Here is an 18,089-nt window from a genome sequence, read left to right on the forward strand (position 1 = left end):
CCGGCCCCGCTGCGCCGTCCCTTTTCCGGGAGGGTGGGATTGGGGCTGGGGTCTGCAGGAGCAGCCCGGGGGCTGCCGCTGCCTTGTGCCACCCAGGAGAGGCCAGCCAGGAGTGGCTCTCTGGGGGATGCCGAGCTCCTCTGCTGGCAGGATGCAGGGATGGGGAGGGGGCTGCAGCCCAGGTGGGGTCGGGGGTCCCTGAGGGCTGTCAGAGGGACCCGCCCCGTTCCTGAGCCGCTGCTGTGCCCTGCCCAGGCATCACCAACGTGCTGTTCCTGTTCTGCGCGGCGCTGACTGAGCACAAGATCCTCTTCCTGTCCAGCAGCTACCAGAGGCTCACAGACGCCTGCCGGGCCCTCCTGGCTCTCATGTTCCCCCTCAAGTACAGGTGAGGGTCCCTGAGCCTCCAGCTGTGCCAGCTGTGCCCCTGTCCCACCCTTGCTGCCTCCCAGGCTCTGGTGAGTAACTGGGAATCTTCCACCCCTGCTTCCCTGCTCTTCCAAGCAAAACAGGCTCTGGCACTGGAGGCAGTGCTGGAAAACATTCCCTGCTCCCTGTGACAAGAGCTGTGCCAGGCAGGGTCAGGCTGGAGATCAGGAAAGGTTCTTCCCTCAGGGGGTGCTGGGCACTGCCCAGGCTCCCCAGGGAATGGGCACAGCCCGAGGCTGCCGGAGCTCTGCTCCCAGGGATGCCCAGGGTGGGGCTGTTGGGTGCCTGGGCAGGGCCAGCAGCTGGATCCACCATCCCTGTGGGTCCCTTCCAGCTCAGGATGTTCCAGGATCCCATCAGCAGGAGCGAGGTGTTCCAGCAGTGCCTGTGCTGGTGCTGGCCAAGCCACTCCCGTGGGATGGCTGTCACCCCGCTGGCTCCAGGGAGCTGGGAATGTCCCACAAGGAGTGGGAACACAGCCCCGGCAGCACTGGGGCTCTGGGCAGCTCTGCCAGGGCCGGGGCTGGGACAGATGGGCCGGGGCTTCTGCCAGCTCCTGTGTCCGGGCTGGCCTGGCCTCCCCAGGCTGCACGGAGGCTGCTGGTGTTCCAGAGGATCCTTCCTTTTCACAGAATCCTGGGATCCCTGAGGCTGGAAAAGCCCTCCCAGCCCATCCAGTCCCAGCTCTGCCCCATCTCCACCTTGGCCCCAGCCCAGAGCCCTCAGTGCCACCTCCAGGAATTCCTCAGACACCTGCAGGGATGGGCACTCCAAAGCTGCCTGGGCAGCCCCTGCCAAGGCCTGAGCACCCTTTCCATGGGGAAATTATTCCTGAAATTCTTCCTTTTGGAGTTAATGGCTCTGCTGGCACCTTCCCTTGGTCAGACTTTGGTTATAACCCCAAGGCCAGACAGGGATTACATCATGGAATCAGGGAACCTCAGAATAATTTGGGTGGGAAGGGAGCTCAGAGCCCCTCCAGTGCCAGCCCTGCCATGGCAGGGACACCTCCCACTGTGCCAGGCTGCTCCAGCCCCAATGTCCAGCCTGGCCTTGGCCACTGCCAGGGATCCAGGGGCAGCCCCAGCTGCTCTGGGCACCCTGGGCCAGGGCCTGCCCACCCTCCCAGCCAGCGATTCCCAATTGCCAATCTCCCATCCAGCCCTGCCCTCTGGCACTGGGAAGCCATTCCCTGGCTCCTGGCCCTCCATGCCTTGGCCCCAGTCCCTCTCAGGGCAGTGTGGCCGTGGTGCCTGAGGGGCTGGGAGTGCCCGGAGCACCCTGGACACCCCTCCGGAGCTGGGATGGTGTCTGGCCATGCCAGGATGGGGTTGGGGCTGGGGCAGGGCTGCGATGGCTGCAGTGGGGCTGCTTTGGGGCTATGTTTGAGGCTGTCTCTGGTTGCAGTTTCACCTACGTGCCCATCCTGCCCGCCCAGCTCCTGGAGGTGCTGAGCACCCCCACCCCCTTCATCATCGGCGTCCACTCCATCTTCCAGTCGGAGACCCAGGAGCTGGTGAGGGGCCACATTCCCTGTCCCCAGGCCAGGGGGGCCGGAGGGGAGCAGGGTGGGTGTCAGAGGCTCGGGTGACAGCTGGATTCATCCCAAGGGTGCCCAGGGGCACGGGCTCCATGTGCTCAGCCCGGGATGTATCCAGGTGTCCCACACGAGCCAGTGGGAATGGCCAAGTCCAGGGGGAATGGCCGGGTCCCTCTCTTACTGGGTGTCCCCCTGTCCCCCCACTGAGGGATCCCAGTGTGTCCTTGGATTTGGGAACAGGATGGGAGACAGGGCTGGAGTGCTCAGGGAAGGTGGAGAGGAGCCAGAGGCTGCTCCCTGGATAGCTCCCCATCTCCTGTGGGATGCGGGATGCAGGATATTGGATATGGGATGCAGGGTACGGGATATGGGATGTGGGATATGGGATGCAGGGTACGGGATATGGGATGCAGGGTATGGGATATGGGATGTGGGATGCAGGGTACGGGATATGGGATGTGGGATGCAGGGTATGGGATATGGGATGCAGGGTACGGGATATGGGATGTGGGATGCAGGGTATGGGATATGGGATGCGGGATGCAGGGTATGGGATATGGGATGCAGGGTACGGGATATGGGATGCAGGGTATGGGATATGGGATGCAGGGTATGGGATGTGGGATGCAGGGTATGGGATGTGGGATGCAGGGTATGGGATATGGGATGCAGGGTACGGGATATGGGATGCGGGATGTGGGATATGGGATGCAGGGTGTGGGATATGGGATGCAGGGTATGGCATATGGGATGCAGGGTACGGGATATGGGATGCAGGGTATGGGATATGGGATGCAGGGTATGGGATATGGGATGCAGGGTATGGGATGTGGGATGCAGGGTATGGGATATGGGATGCAGGGTACGGGATATGGGATATGGGATGCAGGGTACGGGATATGGGATGCAGGGTATGGGATATGGGATGCAGGGTATGGGATATGGGATGCAGGGTATGGGATGTGGGATGCAGGGTATGGGATATGGGATGCAGGGTACGGGATATGGGATATGGGATGCAGGGTACGGGATATGGGATGCAGGGTATGGGATATGGGATGCAGGGTATGGGATATGGGATGCAGGGTGTGGGATATGGGATGCGGGATATGGGATATGGGATGCAGGGTGTGGGATGTGGGATGCAGGGTATGGGATATGGGATGTGGGATGCAGGGTGTGGGATATGGGATGCAGGGTACGGGATATGGGATGCGGGATATGGGATATGGGATGCAGGGTGTGGGATGTGGGATGCAGGGTATGGGATATGGGATGCAGGGTACGGGATATGGGATGCGGGATGCAGGATTGGGAAGCGGGGCCGTGTCCCACTGCTGTCCCGCCCTTCCAGCTGGACGTGGTGATCGCAGACCTGGACGGCGGCACCGTGAATGTCCCCGAGTGCGTGCACATCTCCCTGCTCCCCGAGCCCCTGCTCCAGCAGACTCGGGAAGCCCTGTCCATGGTGAGAGCCACGGCATTCCCTGCATCCCTGGGGCACCAACACCATTCCCTGGGAATGACACAAGTGTCCAGGGAGCCGGGAATGGAGTCGGGAATGGAGCCGGGGCTGCTCTGCAAGCCGGAGTCGTACCTCGGGATCCTGTCCATTCTGTGGGATCCTGTCCATTCTGTGGGATCCTGTCCATGCCTCGGGATCCTGTCCATTCTGTGGGATCCTGTCCATTCTGTGGGATCCTGTCCATGCCTCGGGATCCTGTCCATGCCTCGGGATCCTGTGCATTCTGTGGGATCCTGTCCTTGCCTCGGGATCCTGTCCATGCCTCGGGATCCTGTGCGTTCTGTGGGATCCTGTCCTTGCCTTGGGATCCTGTCCGTGCCTCAGGATCCTGTCTCAGGCACCGTTCCTGCTCCAGTGGCCTCTGGCCAACACCCTGGGAATGGCACACGTTCCACGGGAGTGGAGCAGCAGGGACTCCTCCCCGAGCAGGGATCCATCCGTGCCCTGGGCTGCTGCTGCCCCTCTCACAGGGGCCATTCCCAGTGCAATCCCTCTGATGTCCAGCAGTGCCGGAGGGGGGATTCCTTTGCTGAAGGTTTCTGGGAATGGGGTGCTGGCTCCCGGCCCGGGGGCAGGAAGCGGCCGTGGCCTGGCTGCTCCCGTGTTCCCGAGGCCCTTCCGGAGCAAACGCCACAGCTCCTGCTGCTCCACGTTCCGGGGGCAGTGGGGGGGCAGAAGAGGCTGCCCCTTCCCTGGATCCCAGTGCCAGCCGGGCTCCCAAGGAAGGGTCAGGCCTGACGGAGCATTCCCGATGCCCCATGCTTTGTCTCCAAGCCCCTCAGACCTTTTCCTTAGGGGCTGTGGGGTCTCTGGGGAAATCTCCTTGGCTTTTCCAGCCGGGATGGGGCCTGAGCTGAGTGTCCTTCCTGGGCAGGTCCTGGACCCGGAGCTGGAGGTGGCCGACCTCGCCTTCCCCCCTTCCACCATTTCCGCCTCCTCCCTCAAGATGCAGGTGAGTGGTGGGAGGGACAGGGGCCCTGGGTGGGGCTGCTCCCCAGGGACACCCCGGATCTTGGACAGGGGCCCTGGGTGGGGGCTGCTCCCCAGGGACACCCCGGATCTCGGACAGGGGCCCTGCTCCCCAGGGACACCCCGGTTCTTGGGGCACCATTCCAGCCCTGTGTCCATCCGAGGCTGCTGCTCCGAGCTGTGCCTGGATCCCGCAGTGCCGTGGGCTCCGGATTCACGGCCGGGCTGCAGCAGACAGGGAATGTTTGGGCTTCCAGCATTCACTGGAGCTGTAGAGCTCCCTCTCCTCCCTGTGCAGCTCCGGGAGGGGCAGAGCAGTGAGTCCAGGCTGCCGTGTCCCTTTTCCCTGGAATCTCAGCCGTGTTCCCTGCCCTCACCCCGGGGTTGATCCCGTGCTGGGGGAAATTCCTGCCCTGGGAGCTGCCCTGTCCACACCCCGTGCCCCACAAGCCCAGGCTGTGCTTCCCTGTTCCAGGACAAGGAGATCCGGGCCGTGTTCCTGCGCCTGTTTGCTCAGCTGCTGCAGGGCTACCGCTGGTGCCTGCACATCATCCGCATCCACCCCGAGCCCGTCATCCGCTTCCACAAGGTGAGGGCCTTGTCCGGGCCGGGATGAGCCGGGCTGAATCCTGGAAACAATCCCGGCTTTCCAGGCAGTGACCTCCCCGACATCCCCGCCGGGCCCACCTGCATCCCGTGTTTGTCCTTGAGCGTCCCGAGGTCTCGCGGAGCAGGCAGCGCTTCCCTGCTCGTGCCCTGGTGTGTTTGGATGCTCCCGGCCTGGAGCTGGGGGTTTTGGGAGGTCTTGGCACTGCTGAGGGAGCAGCTGAAATCCTCTGGCTCTGTGTGCCTGAGTCCCTGTATCCCTGTGTCCCTGTATCCCTGTGTCTCTGTGTCCCTGTGCCCCTGAGTCCCTCTGGCCCTGTGTCCCTGTGTCCCTGTATCCTCATGTCCCTGTATCTCTGTGCCCCTGAGTCCCTCTGGCCTTGTATCCCCGTGTCCCTGAGTCCCTCTGTCCCTGTGTCCCCGTGTCCCTGTGCCCCTGAGTCCCTCTAGCCTTGTATCCCTGTGTCCCTGTATCCCCATAGTCCCTCTGGCCCTGTATCCCCATGTCCCTGTATCCCTGTGTCTTTGTGTCCCTGAGTCCCTCTGTCCCTATATCCCCGTGTCCCTGTGCCCCTGAGTCCCTCTGGTCTTGTATCCCTGTGTCCCTATATCCCCATGTCCCTGTATCCCCATGTCCCTGTGCCCCCGAGTCCCTCTGGCCCTGTATCCCTCTGTGTCCCCGTGTCCCTGTGCCCCCGAGTCCCTCTGGCCCTGTATTCCTCTGTCCCTGTGCCCTCATATCCCGGAGTTCCTCTGTCCCCACATCCCTGTGTTCTGCCTCTGCACACCGAGGTGACACCAGAGCCCTTCCCTTGCCCCTTGTCCTGCTGCCGTGGGCCAGAGGCTCAGCTTCCCGTGCCAGCGCTGTCGCTGCTGTGCCCGGCTGGCACAGGGAAGGAGGTGACACCGTCCCAGTGCCACCCAGGCGCCTGTCCTTTGCCCGGTGTCACCCGCGCCGCTGACGGCGCCGCTCCCTTTGCAGGCGGCGTTCCTGGGCCAGCGGGGGCTCACGGAGGACGATTTCCTCACCAAGGTGCTCGAGGGCATGGCCTTCGCCGGCTTCGTCACCGAGCGCGGGGCCCCCTATCGCCCCATCGACCTCTTCGACGAGGTGAGGCCCTGGGGCAGCTCCGCTCCCCGCATCCCCGGCTCTCCTGGGGCCCGAGTGGGGTCTGCCGGGGCCCGAGTGGGATCTGCTGGGGCCCAAGTGGGGTCTGCCGGGGCCCGAGTGGGGTCTGCCGGGGCCCCGGCTCTGGGAGAGGCGCTGGAGCTGCTCCTGTCACCCCTGTGCTCCCCAGCTCGTGGCCTATGAGGTGAAGCGCATGAAGGCGGAGGAGGGGAACAAGCAGAAAATCCTGAGGCACATCAAGGAGCTGGCGGAGAAACTCTACAAGAACGTGAGTCCTGGAGCCCCTGGGCAGGAGCGGGAATGTGCCGGGGGATACGGGGCAGGGAGAGTCGGGGCTGGAGTCCTGGTCACTCTGGTCACTCTGTCCCCCCTCCATAAGCTTGTGGTGATGGATCCTGTCCCTCCTTGCACTGTCACTGTGGTCAGGCACATCCTCCTGTGCCCAGAGGTCCTGGGAGTGGGATTCCCTGGTTTTATAGAATCACAGAATCCCAGAATCATCCCTGAGGCTGGAAAAGCCCTCCCAGCCCATCCAGTCCCAGCTCTGCCCCATCCCCACCTTGGCCCCAGCCCAGAGCCCTCAGTGCCACCTCCAGGAATTCCTCGGACACCTGCAGGGATGGGCACTCCAAAGCTCCCTGGGCAGCCCCTGCCAAGGCCTGAGCACCCTTTCCATGGGGAAATTCCTGCTGGTGCCCACCCTCCCCCTCCCCTGGCCCTGCCCGAGGTTTCCAGTGGCACCTGAAGGCAGCAGTGCCCCTGGGAGCCTCGGCTGGCGAGGACGGAGCTCCTGGTGGCCCTTGGCTCGTGGCAGCAGATCCCGGGGCTTGCAGACCGCGGCTGGGAGCAGAGCGGGGGGCTGAGGGCTCCTGTCCCGGGAGGGGACGCGCAGTGACCTCGGGGGCCGTCCCTGCGCAGGAGAACCCGTACCCCGCGGTGACCATGCACAAGGTGCAGAAGCCCACCGAGGGCTGCCACCTGCGCCTGCACCAGAAGCCCTTCCCGCGCCTGGACGAGGGCACCGTGCAGTGGATCATCGACCAGGCCACGGCCAAGCTGCAGACGGCCCCGCCGGCCGTCAAGGCCGAGAAGAAGTGCATGGTGCCCTCGGGACCCCCCATCGGTACGTGGGGCACGGGGGACCCTGTCCTGGGGGCTGCTGGAGGCCATGGGGCACCAGGGGACCCTGCTCGGGGGCTGCTGGAGGCCATGGTGCCCTCGGGACCCCCATGGGTGTGTGGGACACGGGGGGACCCTGTCCTGGGGGCTGCTGGAGGCCATGGTGCCCTCAGGACCCCCATGGGTGTGTGGGGCACAGGGGGACCCTGCTCAGGGGGGCTGCTGGCTCCGGGTCACACCACGGGAGCAAAACATGGAGAAGCAGCAGCTCCATCCCTGGTAACTTCTGCCCCGTGGGGTCCTCAGCTCCCTAGGGGCCCTCAACACCCCCGAAGGCCCCGCGGCCTCAGGGAGAGGGGGACACCGTGTCCCCCCAGGGGTGCAGGTCCCACCCTGCCTGCACTGACCGGAATCTGTTCCCAGCTGCCATCCTGGAGCGCAACGGGAACGCCCTGGCCAACAGCGCCCGGCGCCTGGAGGTGGTCAGGAACTGCATCTCCTATGTCTTCGAGAACAAGATGCTGGAGGCCAAAAAGGTGAGGAGGGGGCTGAGCTGGGGGGGTCGCTGTCCTCTGGGGCTGGAGGGGATGTTCCTGTCCGTGTGCACGTCGTGCTGGTTGGCTGAGGGTCAAAAGGCCGTGGAATCACAGAGTCGCTGAGGGTGGAAAAGCCTCGGAGCCCATCCAGTCCAACCATCCCCAGCACTGCCGAGGCCACTGCTGCCCCTGTCCCCAAAGTGCCACATCCACACAGCTTTGAAATCCCTGCAGGGATGGGCACTCCATCCCCGTGCCAGGGCTGGAAAATCCTTTCCGGGATGGAAAATGTCCCTGATGCCCACCCTGCCCCTCCCCTGGCCCAGCCTAAGGCCGTTCCCTCTCCTCCTGTCCCTGTTCCCTGGGAGCAGAGCCCCACTCCCACCTCAGTAGCAGAACCGTGGAGCCACTTGGATTGGGAATCCCTCTGGGACCACCAAGTCCCCCATTCCCCAGCACTGCCATGGCCACCACTGACCTGGGTCGTGTCCCCCTCCTCGTGTTCCTGGGATTTTGGCTGGGGGCTCCACACCAGCTCAGCACTATTCCTCCATCTCCCAGTGCCCCCGGGCTCCTCCCCCTCCTCCTCGGCTGTGTCCAGCCAGCCACACCTGGAATTTTTCCCTGGTTCATCTCCATGTCCGAGCGCATCCCGTGACAGCTGGCGTGCGCCCGCGCTGTCCCACTGTCCCGGGCCCCATCCCAGCCCCTAAACCCCGTTCCCACAGCTGTTCCCGGCGGTGCTGCGTGCCATGAAGGGCCGGGCCGCCCGGCACTGCCTGACGCAGGAGCTGCACCTGCACGTGCAGCAGAACCGCGCCGTGCTGGACCACCAGCAGTTTGACTTCGTCATCCGCATGATGAACTGCTGCCTCCAGGTAGGGCGGGGCCAGGGGCTCTTCTTCCCGTGGGACACCACGGCAGGGATGGCCCGGGAACGGGGGCCGAGTCCCCTCGTCACCCCCGCTCCTCCCGCAGGACTGCACGGCCATGGACGAGCACGGCATCGCCGCCGCCCTGCTGCCGCTGGTCACCGCCTTCTGCAGGGTGAGTGACCTCGAGTGACCACGGTGTCCCCACCCCGGAGCCCTCAGGATGCCTGGAGGTGGCAGAGGCTGCAGGGGGGTGTCCCTATGGGACTTCTCAACCTCTACAGAACTTTCCCCCCCACCCCAGACTGGCTCGAGGCTCCCGGGGAGGCTGCAACACCTGCGGGAAGGGGTAGCTCTGGAATGCCAGCTTGATCCCGTGCTCAGGCTGGGCTGGGATGAGCTTCTACCTCCCCTAAAACAGTGTCACAGGGCCCTGCAGGCTCTGGGTGGGCGCTGGGCAAGAGAATTTTGAGGGAAGGCTGGAGGAGCTGTGGTGCAGACATCCCTCCTGCCTGCCCGGGGCTTTCCCAGCGGCTGGGCCGGGAGCAGGGGTACCTGAGCAGAGAGCTGGGCACAAAGGCTGTGTTTGTATGGACCTTTTCCACCTCCCTGCACAGAAACTGAGCCCTGGCATCACCCAGTTCGCCTACAGCTGCGTGCAGGAGCACGTGGTGTGGACCAACATCCAGTTCTGGGAGGCCATGTTCTACTGCGACGTCCAGAACCACATCCGGGCCCTGTACCTGGACAGCGCCGAGGAGAACCACGCGGAGCAGGTCAGGGGGGGCCCAGGAGAGCTCTTCCCTAAGGGCTGGGTGGGAAGGGAGCTCAGAGCCCCTCCAGTGCCAGCCCTGCCATGGCAGGGACACCTCCCACTGTGCCAGGCTGCTCCAGCCCCAATGTCCAGCCTGGCCTTGGCCACTGCCAGGGATCCAGTTACAGCTGCTCTGGGAATCCCGTTCCAGCTGCCTGCTCTGGGCCGCCTGCTCAGATGAGGATGAGGGGCTGCACCCCAGTTCTGGGAGATCCCTGCGGGTCTGTCCGTGCAGACAACCCCCATCCCCTTCCCAATGCTCCAGGAGAGCGCGGAGGAGCCGCAGGAGGCCAAGTCCGCGCTGGAGATCGCATCGGAGCAGCTGCGGCTGTGGCCCACCATGAGCCGGGAGAAGCAGCAGGAGCTGATCCAGAAGGAGGAGAGCACGGTGTTCAGCCAGGCCATCCACTACGCCAACAGGATGAGCTACCTGCTCCTGCCCCTGGACACCAGCAAGAACCGCCTGCTCCGCAGCTCCGGGCTGGGAGACGTGGAGAGCGTCAGCAACAGCTTCGTCACCAACAGGTGCCCGGGCTGGGGACACCGGGGGCACCGCAGTGACCCGAGCTGGGACAGAGCTCCCGGGGTGTGCCGGGCGTTCGGCTGCTGTCAGGGAAGGATGTTCCTGCTCTCTGAGCAGGGCTGGACCAGATGGGCTGTAAGGGTTCCTTGCAATCCTAACCATGCCGGGATTCCAGGGTTATGTCGGGATTGAGGCGGATTGTGGTGCCCAGGGTGGGGTTTCTGGGAGCAGGAGCTCTCCTGGCTCCATGCTGGGAGTGGGAACAATCCTGGACTCCTGTCAGGAGTGGGAGCTCTCCTGGGTCTCTGTCAGGAGTGGGAGCTCTCCTGGTATCCTACCAGGAGTAGGGACTCTCCTGTGTTCCTATGAGGAGCAGGAGCTCTCCTGGGTTTTCCAGGAGTGAGAGCTTTCCTGGGTTTCTGTCACAAGTGGGAGCTCTGCTGGGTCTGTATCAGCACTGGGAGCTCTCCTGGGGTTTCATCACGAGTGGGAGCTCTCCTGGATCCATATCAGCACTGGGAGCTCTCCTGGGATATGAAGAGTGGGGGCTCTGCTGTGTCCATATCAGGAGTGGGAGCTCTGCTGGGGTTCTGTCAGGAGTGGGAGCTCTCCCGGCTCCATGCTGGGAGTGGCCCCTGGCCGGGGCTGTTCCTGGCCGTGGCCGCAGCTGGACTGGGCTGTCCTGGGCTGACCCTTCCCTGTTTCCCTGGGGAAGCATCGCGGGCAGCGTGGCCGAGAGCTACGACACCGAGAGCGGCTTCGAGGACGCCGAGAGCTCGGACGTGGCCAACTCCGTGGTGAGGTTCATCAACCGCTTCGTGGACAAGGTGTGCACCGAGAGCGGCGTCACCAACGAGCACCTCAAGGGGCTGCACGTCATGATCCCGGGTGAGGACACAGGGATGGGCACGGGGGTCCTGCAGGAGCAGCGGGAGATGGCAGGGTGGGGTTTGGGTGGGACGGGGTGGGATTTGGGAAAGGCAGGGTGGATTTGGGAAAGGCGGGGCAGGATTTGGGCAGGGTGGGATTCAGGCAGGGCAGGATGGGATTTGGGCAGGGGCAGGTGGGATTTGGGCAGGGCAGGACTCACCCCCATCCCACAGACATCGTGCAGATGCACATCGAGACCCTGGATGCTGTGCACAGGGAGAGCAAGAGGCTCCCTCCCATCCAGAAGGTAGGGAGCGCGCTGCTGGGCTGGGATGGGAGCCCTGGGGGCTGGGAGACCCTTCCCACGGGCCTGAGCCCCCCGTTGTCTCCCCAGCCAAAGCTGCTGCGGCCCAACCTGCTGCTGGGGGAGGAGTGTGTGATGGAGGGGCTCCGCGTGTACCTGATGCCGGACGGGCGCGAGGAGGCGGCCGGGGGCAGCGTCGGGGGGCCCCCCCTGCTCCCCGCAGAGGGGGCCGTGTTCCTCACCACCTACAGGATCATCTTCAAGGGAACCCCCACCGACCCCCTGGGTGAGGGGCTGCGGCCTCAGAAAGGGGGGGGAGCAGGGGAGGATTGGGGATCCCTGGGGAGCAGGGGGCTGGTCAGTGATCCCTGGGGAGGAGGGGGCTGGTCAGTGATCCCTGGGGTGGAGGGAGCTGGTCAGTGATCCCTGGGGTGGAGGGTCAGTGATCCCTTTGGAGGAGGGTCAGTGATCCCTGGGGATCAGGGAGCTGGTCAGTGATCCCTGGGGATCAGGGAGCTGGTCAGTGATTTCAGGGGAGCAGGGTCAGTGATCCCTTTGGAGGAGGGTCAGTGATCCCTGGGGATCAGGGAGTTGGTCAGTGATCCCTGGGGAGCAGGGTCAATGATCCCTTTGGAGGAGGGTCAGTGATCCCTGGGGAGCAGGGTCAGTGATCCCTGGGGATCAGGGGGCTTGTCAGTGATCCCTTTGGAGGAGGGTCAGTGATCCCTGGGGAGCAGGGTCAGTGATCCCTGGGGAGCAGGGTCAGTGATCCCTTTGGAGGAGGGTCAGTGATCCCTGGGGAACAGGGTCAGTGATCCCTGGGGATCAGGGGGCTTGTCAGTGATCCCTGGGGAGGAGGGTCAGTGATCCCTGGGGAGCAGGGTCAGTGATCCCTGGGGATCAGCGGGCTGGTCAGTGATCCCTGGGGAGCAGGGTCAGTGATCCCTGGGGAGCAGGGGGCTGGTCAGTGATCCCTGGGGAGGAGGGAGCTGGTCAGTGATCCCTGGGGAGCAGGGGGCTGGTCAGTGATCCCTTTGGAGGAGAGTCAGTGATCCCTGGGGAGCAGGGGTTGGTTGTTCCTGGCCGCTGTGTTCCATGGACTCTTCCATGGTGGGACAAGACACCGGGGGTGGCCTGGCCCTGCCTGGGGCCGAGGCGGGCATGGAACTGACCCGTTGCTGTCCCGTGTCCAGTGGGGGAGCAGGTGGTGATCCGGTCCTTCCCCATCGCCTCGCTGACCAAAGAGAAGAAGATCAGCATCCAGGCCCAGGCGGATCAGTTCATCCAGGAGGGATTGCAGCTGCGCTCCTGCACATTCCAGGTGGGACCCCGTGCTGGGAGAGAGCTCCCAAGCCTGCTGAGCATGGGGACACCCAGGAGTAGGAGTGGAGACTCCAGGGGGAAAGGGAATGGGACACGGGAAAGGGGACAGGGGAAAGGGAATGGGGATGCAGGGAGAGGCAGGGCAGCCTCCCAGGCCAGACTCTGGTCATGGGGCTCCTGGCCAGATCCAAGCTCTGCCCTGATCCATGGGAAGGGCCGTCCCCTGCCCTGTGCCCATGGTGCTCCGGGATGGATCCAAGCTCTGCCCTGATCCATGGGAAGGGCCGTCCCCTGCCCTGACCCCGCTGTGACCCCTTGGCCGTGCCCCACCAGCTGCTGAAGATCGCCTTTGATGAGGAGGTGGCCTCGGACAGCGCCGAGATCTTCCGGAAGCACCTGCACAAGCTGCGCTACCCCCAGCACGTGCGCGGCACCTTCGCCTTCACCGTGGGCCAGTCCCCCAAGCAGGCCATGCAGCCCAAGGCCAAGGAGAAGAACCCCTCGCTCAGGTACCTGCGCCACGAGAGGGATCACACCTGGATGCACCTCATCCTCTGGGACACCCTCCTGTCCCTGCTCCGGCAGAGCCACCAGGACACAGGGACTGAGCCCTCCTGGCCCAGACCCGTCCTGTGCAGGGTTTCCGTCGCTGGAGGTCAGAGAATCCTTTGGGCTGGAAAAGCCCCGTGAGACAACGAGTCCCAGCCTTCCCAGCACTGCCCCTGTCCCCAAGTGCCACATCCACAGGGTGTTAAATCCTTGCAGGGATGGGGACTCCCCCCTGTGCCAGGGATGGGCAGCCCTTTCCAGGAGGGAATTCCCCCAACACCCACCCTGCCCCTCCCCTGGCCCAGCCTGAGGCCGTTCCCTCTCTCCTGTCCCTGCTCCCTGCGAGCAGAGCCCGACCCCCCCGGCTGCCCCCTCCTGTCAGGGACTTGTGCAGACCAAAGAGCTGCAGGTGTCCCTTGTCCTGCAGTGTCCCCAGCCCCACACGGTCACACTGGGAAGGACGGGTCACACTGGGAAGTGGGAGTGTGCTGCACTGGCATCCCCTGGCCAAGGAGGTGTCCCACAGGAGAGGTTCCAGTGGCCTGGGTGGCTCAGGGACACGGTGCTGCAGTGCTGGGTGACCTGGGGACATGGTGCTCCTGCTCTGGGTGACTTGAGGACAGCACAGGGTGTCTCAGTGCTGCAGCACTGGGTGATGTGGGGACATTGTCCTGCAGTGCTGGGTGACCTGGGGACATGGCCCTGCAGTGCTGGGTGACTCAGGGACATGGTCCTGCAGTGCTGGGTGACTTAGGGATGCAGTGCTGGGTGACTCGGGGACATGGTCCTGCAGCACCAGCTGCAGCCCTGAGCCCTGCCTGGGCTGGCACCGGCCCTGCCATGGATCCCCTGGTCCCTGCCATGGGTCCCTGTCCCCTGCTGTGGTTTGGAGCCCTCCTCCCCTGCGATGGGCGGGATCTCTGCCTGTAGCAGCTCCGATGCGGAGGAGGCCGGGTCCCCTTGGATCTGGAGGCTGCTCCCCCTGGCTGCCTCATCCCTCCTCTCCTGACACCCCAAATCCCTTGGGAATGGCGGGTGCTGGGGCTCCCGCAGGGCCAAGGCGCTGGCAGGCGACACATCCGTCCCCTCCCGTGTGCCAGTGACCTCCTGGGGCGGGTGTGCCCCTGGCTCTGGCTCCGTGGCTGACAGCGTTGTCCCCGTGCCCCCAGGACGCTGTCCAAGAACCTGGTGAAGAACGCCAAGAGGACGATCGGCCGGCAGTACGTGACCCGCAAGAAGTACACGCCCCCCGCCTGGGAGCAGCGGGGCAGCCAGCACTTCCCCGAGGACAACGAGGACGAGATCTCAGGTTGGGAGCGCCCCGGGAAGGCCAGGGAGCAGCGGCCACCCGGGAGCCGTCCCGGTGTCCCTGCAGTGGGAGCAGGGCGGGAGCATCTCCCGGTTCCCGGCGGTGCGCAGCCCTGGGCTGCTGGTGGTGGCCGGGCAGAGACCCCAGCACGGAGGGAGGTCTTGGGCCAGCTGCGAAATCCCCCAGGGCTCCCTGATGGGTGGCAGTAGCGGGTTCGGGGCCCTTCCTCCATCCCATCCGTCTCCTCGGCTGCTCCGGGACACCGTGCGCGCGCCCAGGTGTCCCCAGCCCCGCGTTGTCCCCGCAGTGTCCGAGGAGCTGGACAGGAGCACGCTGACGCCCAGCAGCACCATGAGGCCGTCAGAGAAGATGACGATGACGCACGTGGTGGAGCGCGCCTGCTGCCGGGACTACCAGCGCCTGGGGCTGGGGACGCTGAGCAGCAGCCTGACCCGCTCCAAGAACGAGCCCTTCCGCATCTCCACCGTCAACCGCATGTACGCCATCTGCCGCAGGTGAGCCGCCCCGGGGCATGGACCCCGATGGATCCCAGCGGATCCCAGCGCCGCTGGGACACCCTGGAACCACCAGGATCAATAAAAGCCTCCAGCGGTGTCGGCGAGTCCGGCATCGCTTTGTCCTTGGCCGGCAGAATTCCGGCCTCCAGCGCTCCACAGCTTTCACTTACTGATGCATTTTTGGCCAATGTTCACTGGTTCTAAGCTGCCCAGTCCTCTCCATTAATCACTATTCTGCCCCCTCTATTGATTATTGATTGCTCGCTTCTCATGATGAGCCTGAATTTTCCAGTGTTTTTATCATGTTTTTCCCACATGGGGAGTTCCCAGTGCTGAGGCTGAAATGTCCTTGTGTTTCCTTTACCCTCATTTACCCCACTGTCTCCTTGGAGGGCCATGAGCCCTGGTCACTCCGTGTCCTTGGAGGGCCATGAGCCCTGGTCACTCTGTGTCCTTGGAGGGCCATGAGTCTTGGTCACTCCGTGTCCTTGGAGGGCCATGAGTCTTGGTCACTCCGTGTCCTTGGAGGGCCATGAGCCCTGGTCACTCTGTGTCCTTGGAGGGCCATGAGTCCTGGTCACTCCGTGTCCTTGGAGGGCCATGAGCCCTGGTCACTCCGTGTCCTTGGAGGGCCATGAGCCCTGGTAACTCCCTGTCCTTGGAGGGCCATGAGCCCTGGTAACTCCCTGTCCTTGGAGGGCCATGAGCCCTGGTCACTCTGTGTCCTTGGAGGGCCATGAGTCCTGGTCACTCCGTGTCCTTGGAGGACCTTGAGTCCTGGTCACTCTGTGTCCTTGGAGGGCCATGAGTCCTGGTCACTCTGTGTCCTTGGAGGGCCATGAGCCCTGGTCACTCTGTGTCCTTGGAGGGCCATGAGCCCTGGTCACTCCGTGTCCTTGGAGGGCCATGAGCCCTGGTCACTCTGTGTCCTTGGAGGGCCATGAGTCCTGGTCACTCCGTGTCCTTGGAGGACCTTGAGTCCTGGTCACTCCGTGTCCTTGGAGGGCCATGAGCCCTGGTCACTCCCTGTCCTTGGAGAGCCATGAATTCCAACTCCCAGGTGTCGAGCCTTTCACTCCCTCGGGCTTTGTCCAGCGCAGCTCGTCAGGGTTGGTTTTACCCAACTCAAGAGTTTTGATTTAACGATCCGAGGAACGATCAGGCGTGTGGAGAGGCTTAATTAGCGCTGCCTCCAAGTGAGCGCTGCTGAATTAATGAAAGAGCTGCCAAAGGCTGGCTCAGGGCCAGCGTCACTCGCGGGGGTTTGTGCCCGCAGCTACCCCGGGCTGCTGATCGTGCCGCAGAGCATCCAGGACAACACCATCCAGCGCATCTCGCGCTGCTACCGGCAGAGCCGCTTCCCGGTGGTGTGCTGGCGGAACTCCCGCACCAAGGCCGTGCTGCTGCGCTCCGGGGGCCTCCACGGCAAGGGCGTCGTCGGCCTCTTCAAGTCCCAGAATGCCCCAACCCCAGGTGACCATCCGGCCCCGTCCAGGACACGGAGCTGGGGCCAGGAATCGCCCCTGGCTCCGGGCAGGGACACTTGGGGGGTCTCCTAGCTCAGGGTGGTGACTCTTGGGGGTCTCCGTGGCTTGGGGTGGCGATACTTTGGGGTCTCTGGCTCTGGGTGGTGACACTGAGGTGTCCCCTGGCTCAGGGTGGTGGCACTCGGGGGTCCCTCAGTTGCGGGTGGTGACGCTCAGGGTTCTCCCTGGCTTGGGGCAGTGATACTTGGGGGTCTCCAGGATCCAGACGGTGACACTTTGGTGTCTCCAGCTCCGGGTGGTGACACCTGGGGGTATCCAGGTGACACTGGGGTGTCCCCGCAGGCCCGTCGCAGGCGGACTCCACGAGTCTGGAGCAGGAGAAGTACCTGCAGGCCATCATCAATTCCATGCCCCACTACTCGGACGCCGGCGGGCGCAACACCCTCAGCGGCTTCACCTCGGCTCACATGAGCAGTGCAGGTGAGGGGGCACAGGGGAGGGGGCACAGGGGGGCTCCTGCCAGCCCCGGGTCCTGCTGTGCGTGCCGGGGGAGCTGCTCCCCAGGCTCCTACATCCCAGGAGGCAGCGCAGCCTCTCCAGAGCTCCCAGCTCCTGCTGGCTGCGGGTGGGGATGGGTTTTGGGAGATCTGGTGTCCCCGGAGCACAGGGAGCCCCGGGGGTTTTGGGAAGCGCAGTGTCCCTGGAGCTGGGAGCACTGGGACCCCCAGCCTGTGCTGGGATCCAGGCGCTCTCCTGGGGCTGGTGGGGACAGACCCTTCCCACCAGGATCTCGGCACCGCGTGTTCCCCATGCACGGTGCCAGGGTCAGTCTGGAGACCCCCGGTAAGTCTGTGCCCAGCTGGCCCTTTCCCAACTGGCCCTTCCCAGCTGGCCCTTCCCTGCAGGGCAGAGCTCCATCACCCCCCGCCACACTCCAGTGCCATCCGTCCTGTCCCGGTGCCATCCATCCTGTCCCAGTGCCATCCGTCCTGTCCCGGTGCCATCCGTCCTGTCCCGGTGCCATCCGTCCTGTCCCAGTGCCATCCGTCCTGTCCCGGTGCCATCCGTCCTGTCCCAGTGCCATCCATCCTGTCCCGGTGCCATCCATCCTGTCCCCTCATCCCACCCATCATCACTGTGGACACATCCGGGGCTGGGGGCTCTGGGGAGCCCAGGAGGGGCTCCCTGATCCTGAAGGGGGAGAATTTCCGACAGCCGCTCCGAGGCCTCTCCCCAGTTTGGGGGGACATGGCTGGAGCGTGGCTGGAGCAGGGGGCTCAGCCTGGCTCTGGGGCTGGCACAGGGTGACCCCACCGTGGGCTGGGGGCCGAGCCCCCTCCCCCAGGCCTGCCCCAGGTTTTCCGTGGCTCCAGCTGGACGGTGCTTCCCGCGCTGGCTCCGCATCCCGGGGTCCCGCTTGCTGCCGCTTCCTCCCGGCCCCTGCCCCGGCTCTGGGGGGCCTCGGGAGCTGACGTTCTCTTGGTGCTGCAGATTTCTCCGACAAGAGGCAGCAGCCTAAGCTGGGATCGCTCATGAAGCAGGTGATGGGAGGGAAGGACGAAGGGCCTGGGACTTTGAGCCGCGGAGGTGAGGACGGGGCGGGGGCACTGCCTGGGGGCCTCGCTGAGACCCCCGGCCCTGGGCAGCTCTCGTAGAGTAGATGCTTC

General features: G+C 64.5%; 1 protein-coding gene across 6 annotated transcripts in view; it reads left to right on the forward strand.

The window, feature by feature from the left end:
- SBF1 (SET binding factor 1) overlaps positions 1–18,089 on the forward strand; it is a 64,372-nt gene that overhangs the window by 38,131 nt on the left and 8,152 nt on the right. For 4 of the 6 annotated variants that reach the window (XM_048300798.1, XM_048300800.1, XM_048300799.1 and 1 more), the window contains 23 exons: positions 256–388; positions 1,837–1,945; positions 3,324–3,437; positions 4,369–4,446; positions 4,939–5,052; positions 6,052–6,180; positions 6,368–6,466; positions 7,117–7,321; positions 7,741–7,853; positions 8,582–8,731; positions 8,832–8,900; positions 9,343–9,501; positions 9,805–10,064; positions 10,778–10,950; positions 11,166–11,239; positions 11,327–11,522; positions 12,430–12,557; positions 12,893–13,068; positions 14,278–14,417; positions 14,725–14,932; positions 16,212–16,408; positions 16,765–16,902; positions 17,914–18,009. In XM_048300798.1, coding sequence (XP_048156755.1) covers positions 256–388; positions 1,837–1,945; positions 3,324–3,437; positions 4,369–4,446; positions 4,939–5,052; positions 6,052–6,180; positions 6,368–6,466; positions 7,117–7,321; positions 7,741–7,853; positions 8,582–8,731; positions 8,832–8,900; positions 9,343–9,501; positions 9,805–10,064; positions 10,778–10,950; positions 11,166–11,239; positions 11,327–11,522; positions 12,430–12,557; positions 12,893–13,068; positions 14,278–14,417; positions 14,725–14,932; positions 16,212–16,408; positions 16,765–16,902; positions 17,914–18,009 — 3,258 coding nt within the window. The remainder of the gene's footprint in view (positions 1–255; positions 389–1,836; positions 1,946–3,323; positions 3,438–4,368; positions 4,447–4,938; positions 5,053–6,051; positions 6,181–6,367; positions 6,467–7,116; positions 7,322–7,740; positions 7,854–8,581; positions 8,732–8,831; positions 8,901–9,342; positions 9,502–9,804; positions 10,065–10,777; positions 10,951–11,165; positions 11,240–11,326; positions 11,523–12,429; positions 12,558–12,892; positions 13,069–14,277; positions 14,418–14,724; positions 14,933–16,211; positions 16,409–16,764; positions 16,903–17,913; positions 18,010–18,089) is intronic. The other 2 variants (XM_048300801.1, XM_048300802.1) reach the window with 1 other exon arrangement.

The sequence above is a fragment of the Corvus hawaiiensis genome, chromosome 4 (genome assembly GCF_020740725.1).
Source record: "Corvus hawaiiensis isolate bCorHaw1 chromosome 4, bCorHaw1.pri.cur, whole genome shotgun sequence".
Classification (NCBI taxonomy): Eukaryota; Metazoa; Chordata; class Aves; order Passeriformes; family Corvidae; genus Corvus; species Corvus hawaiiensis.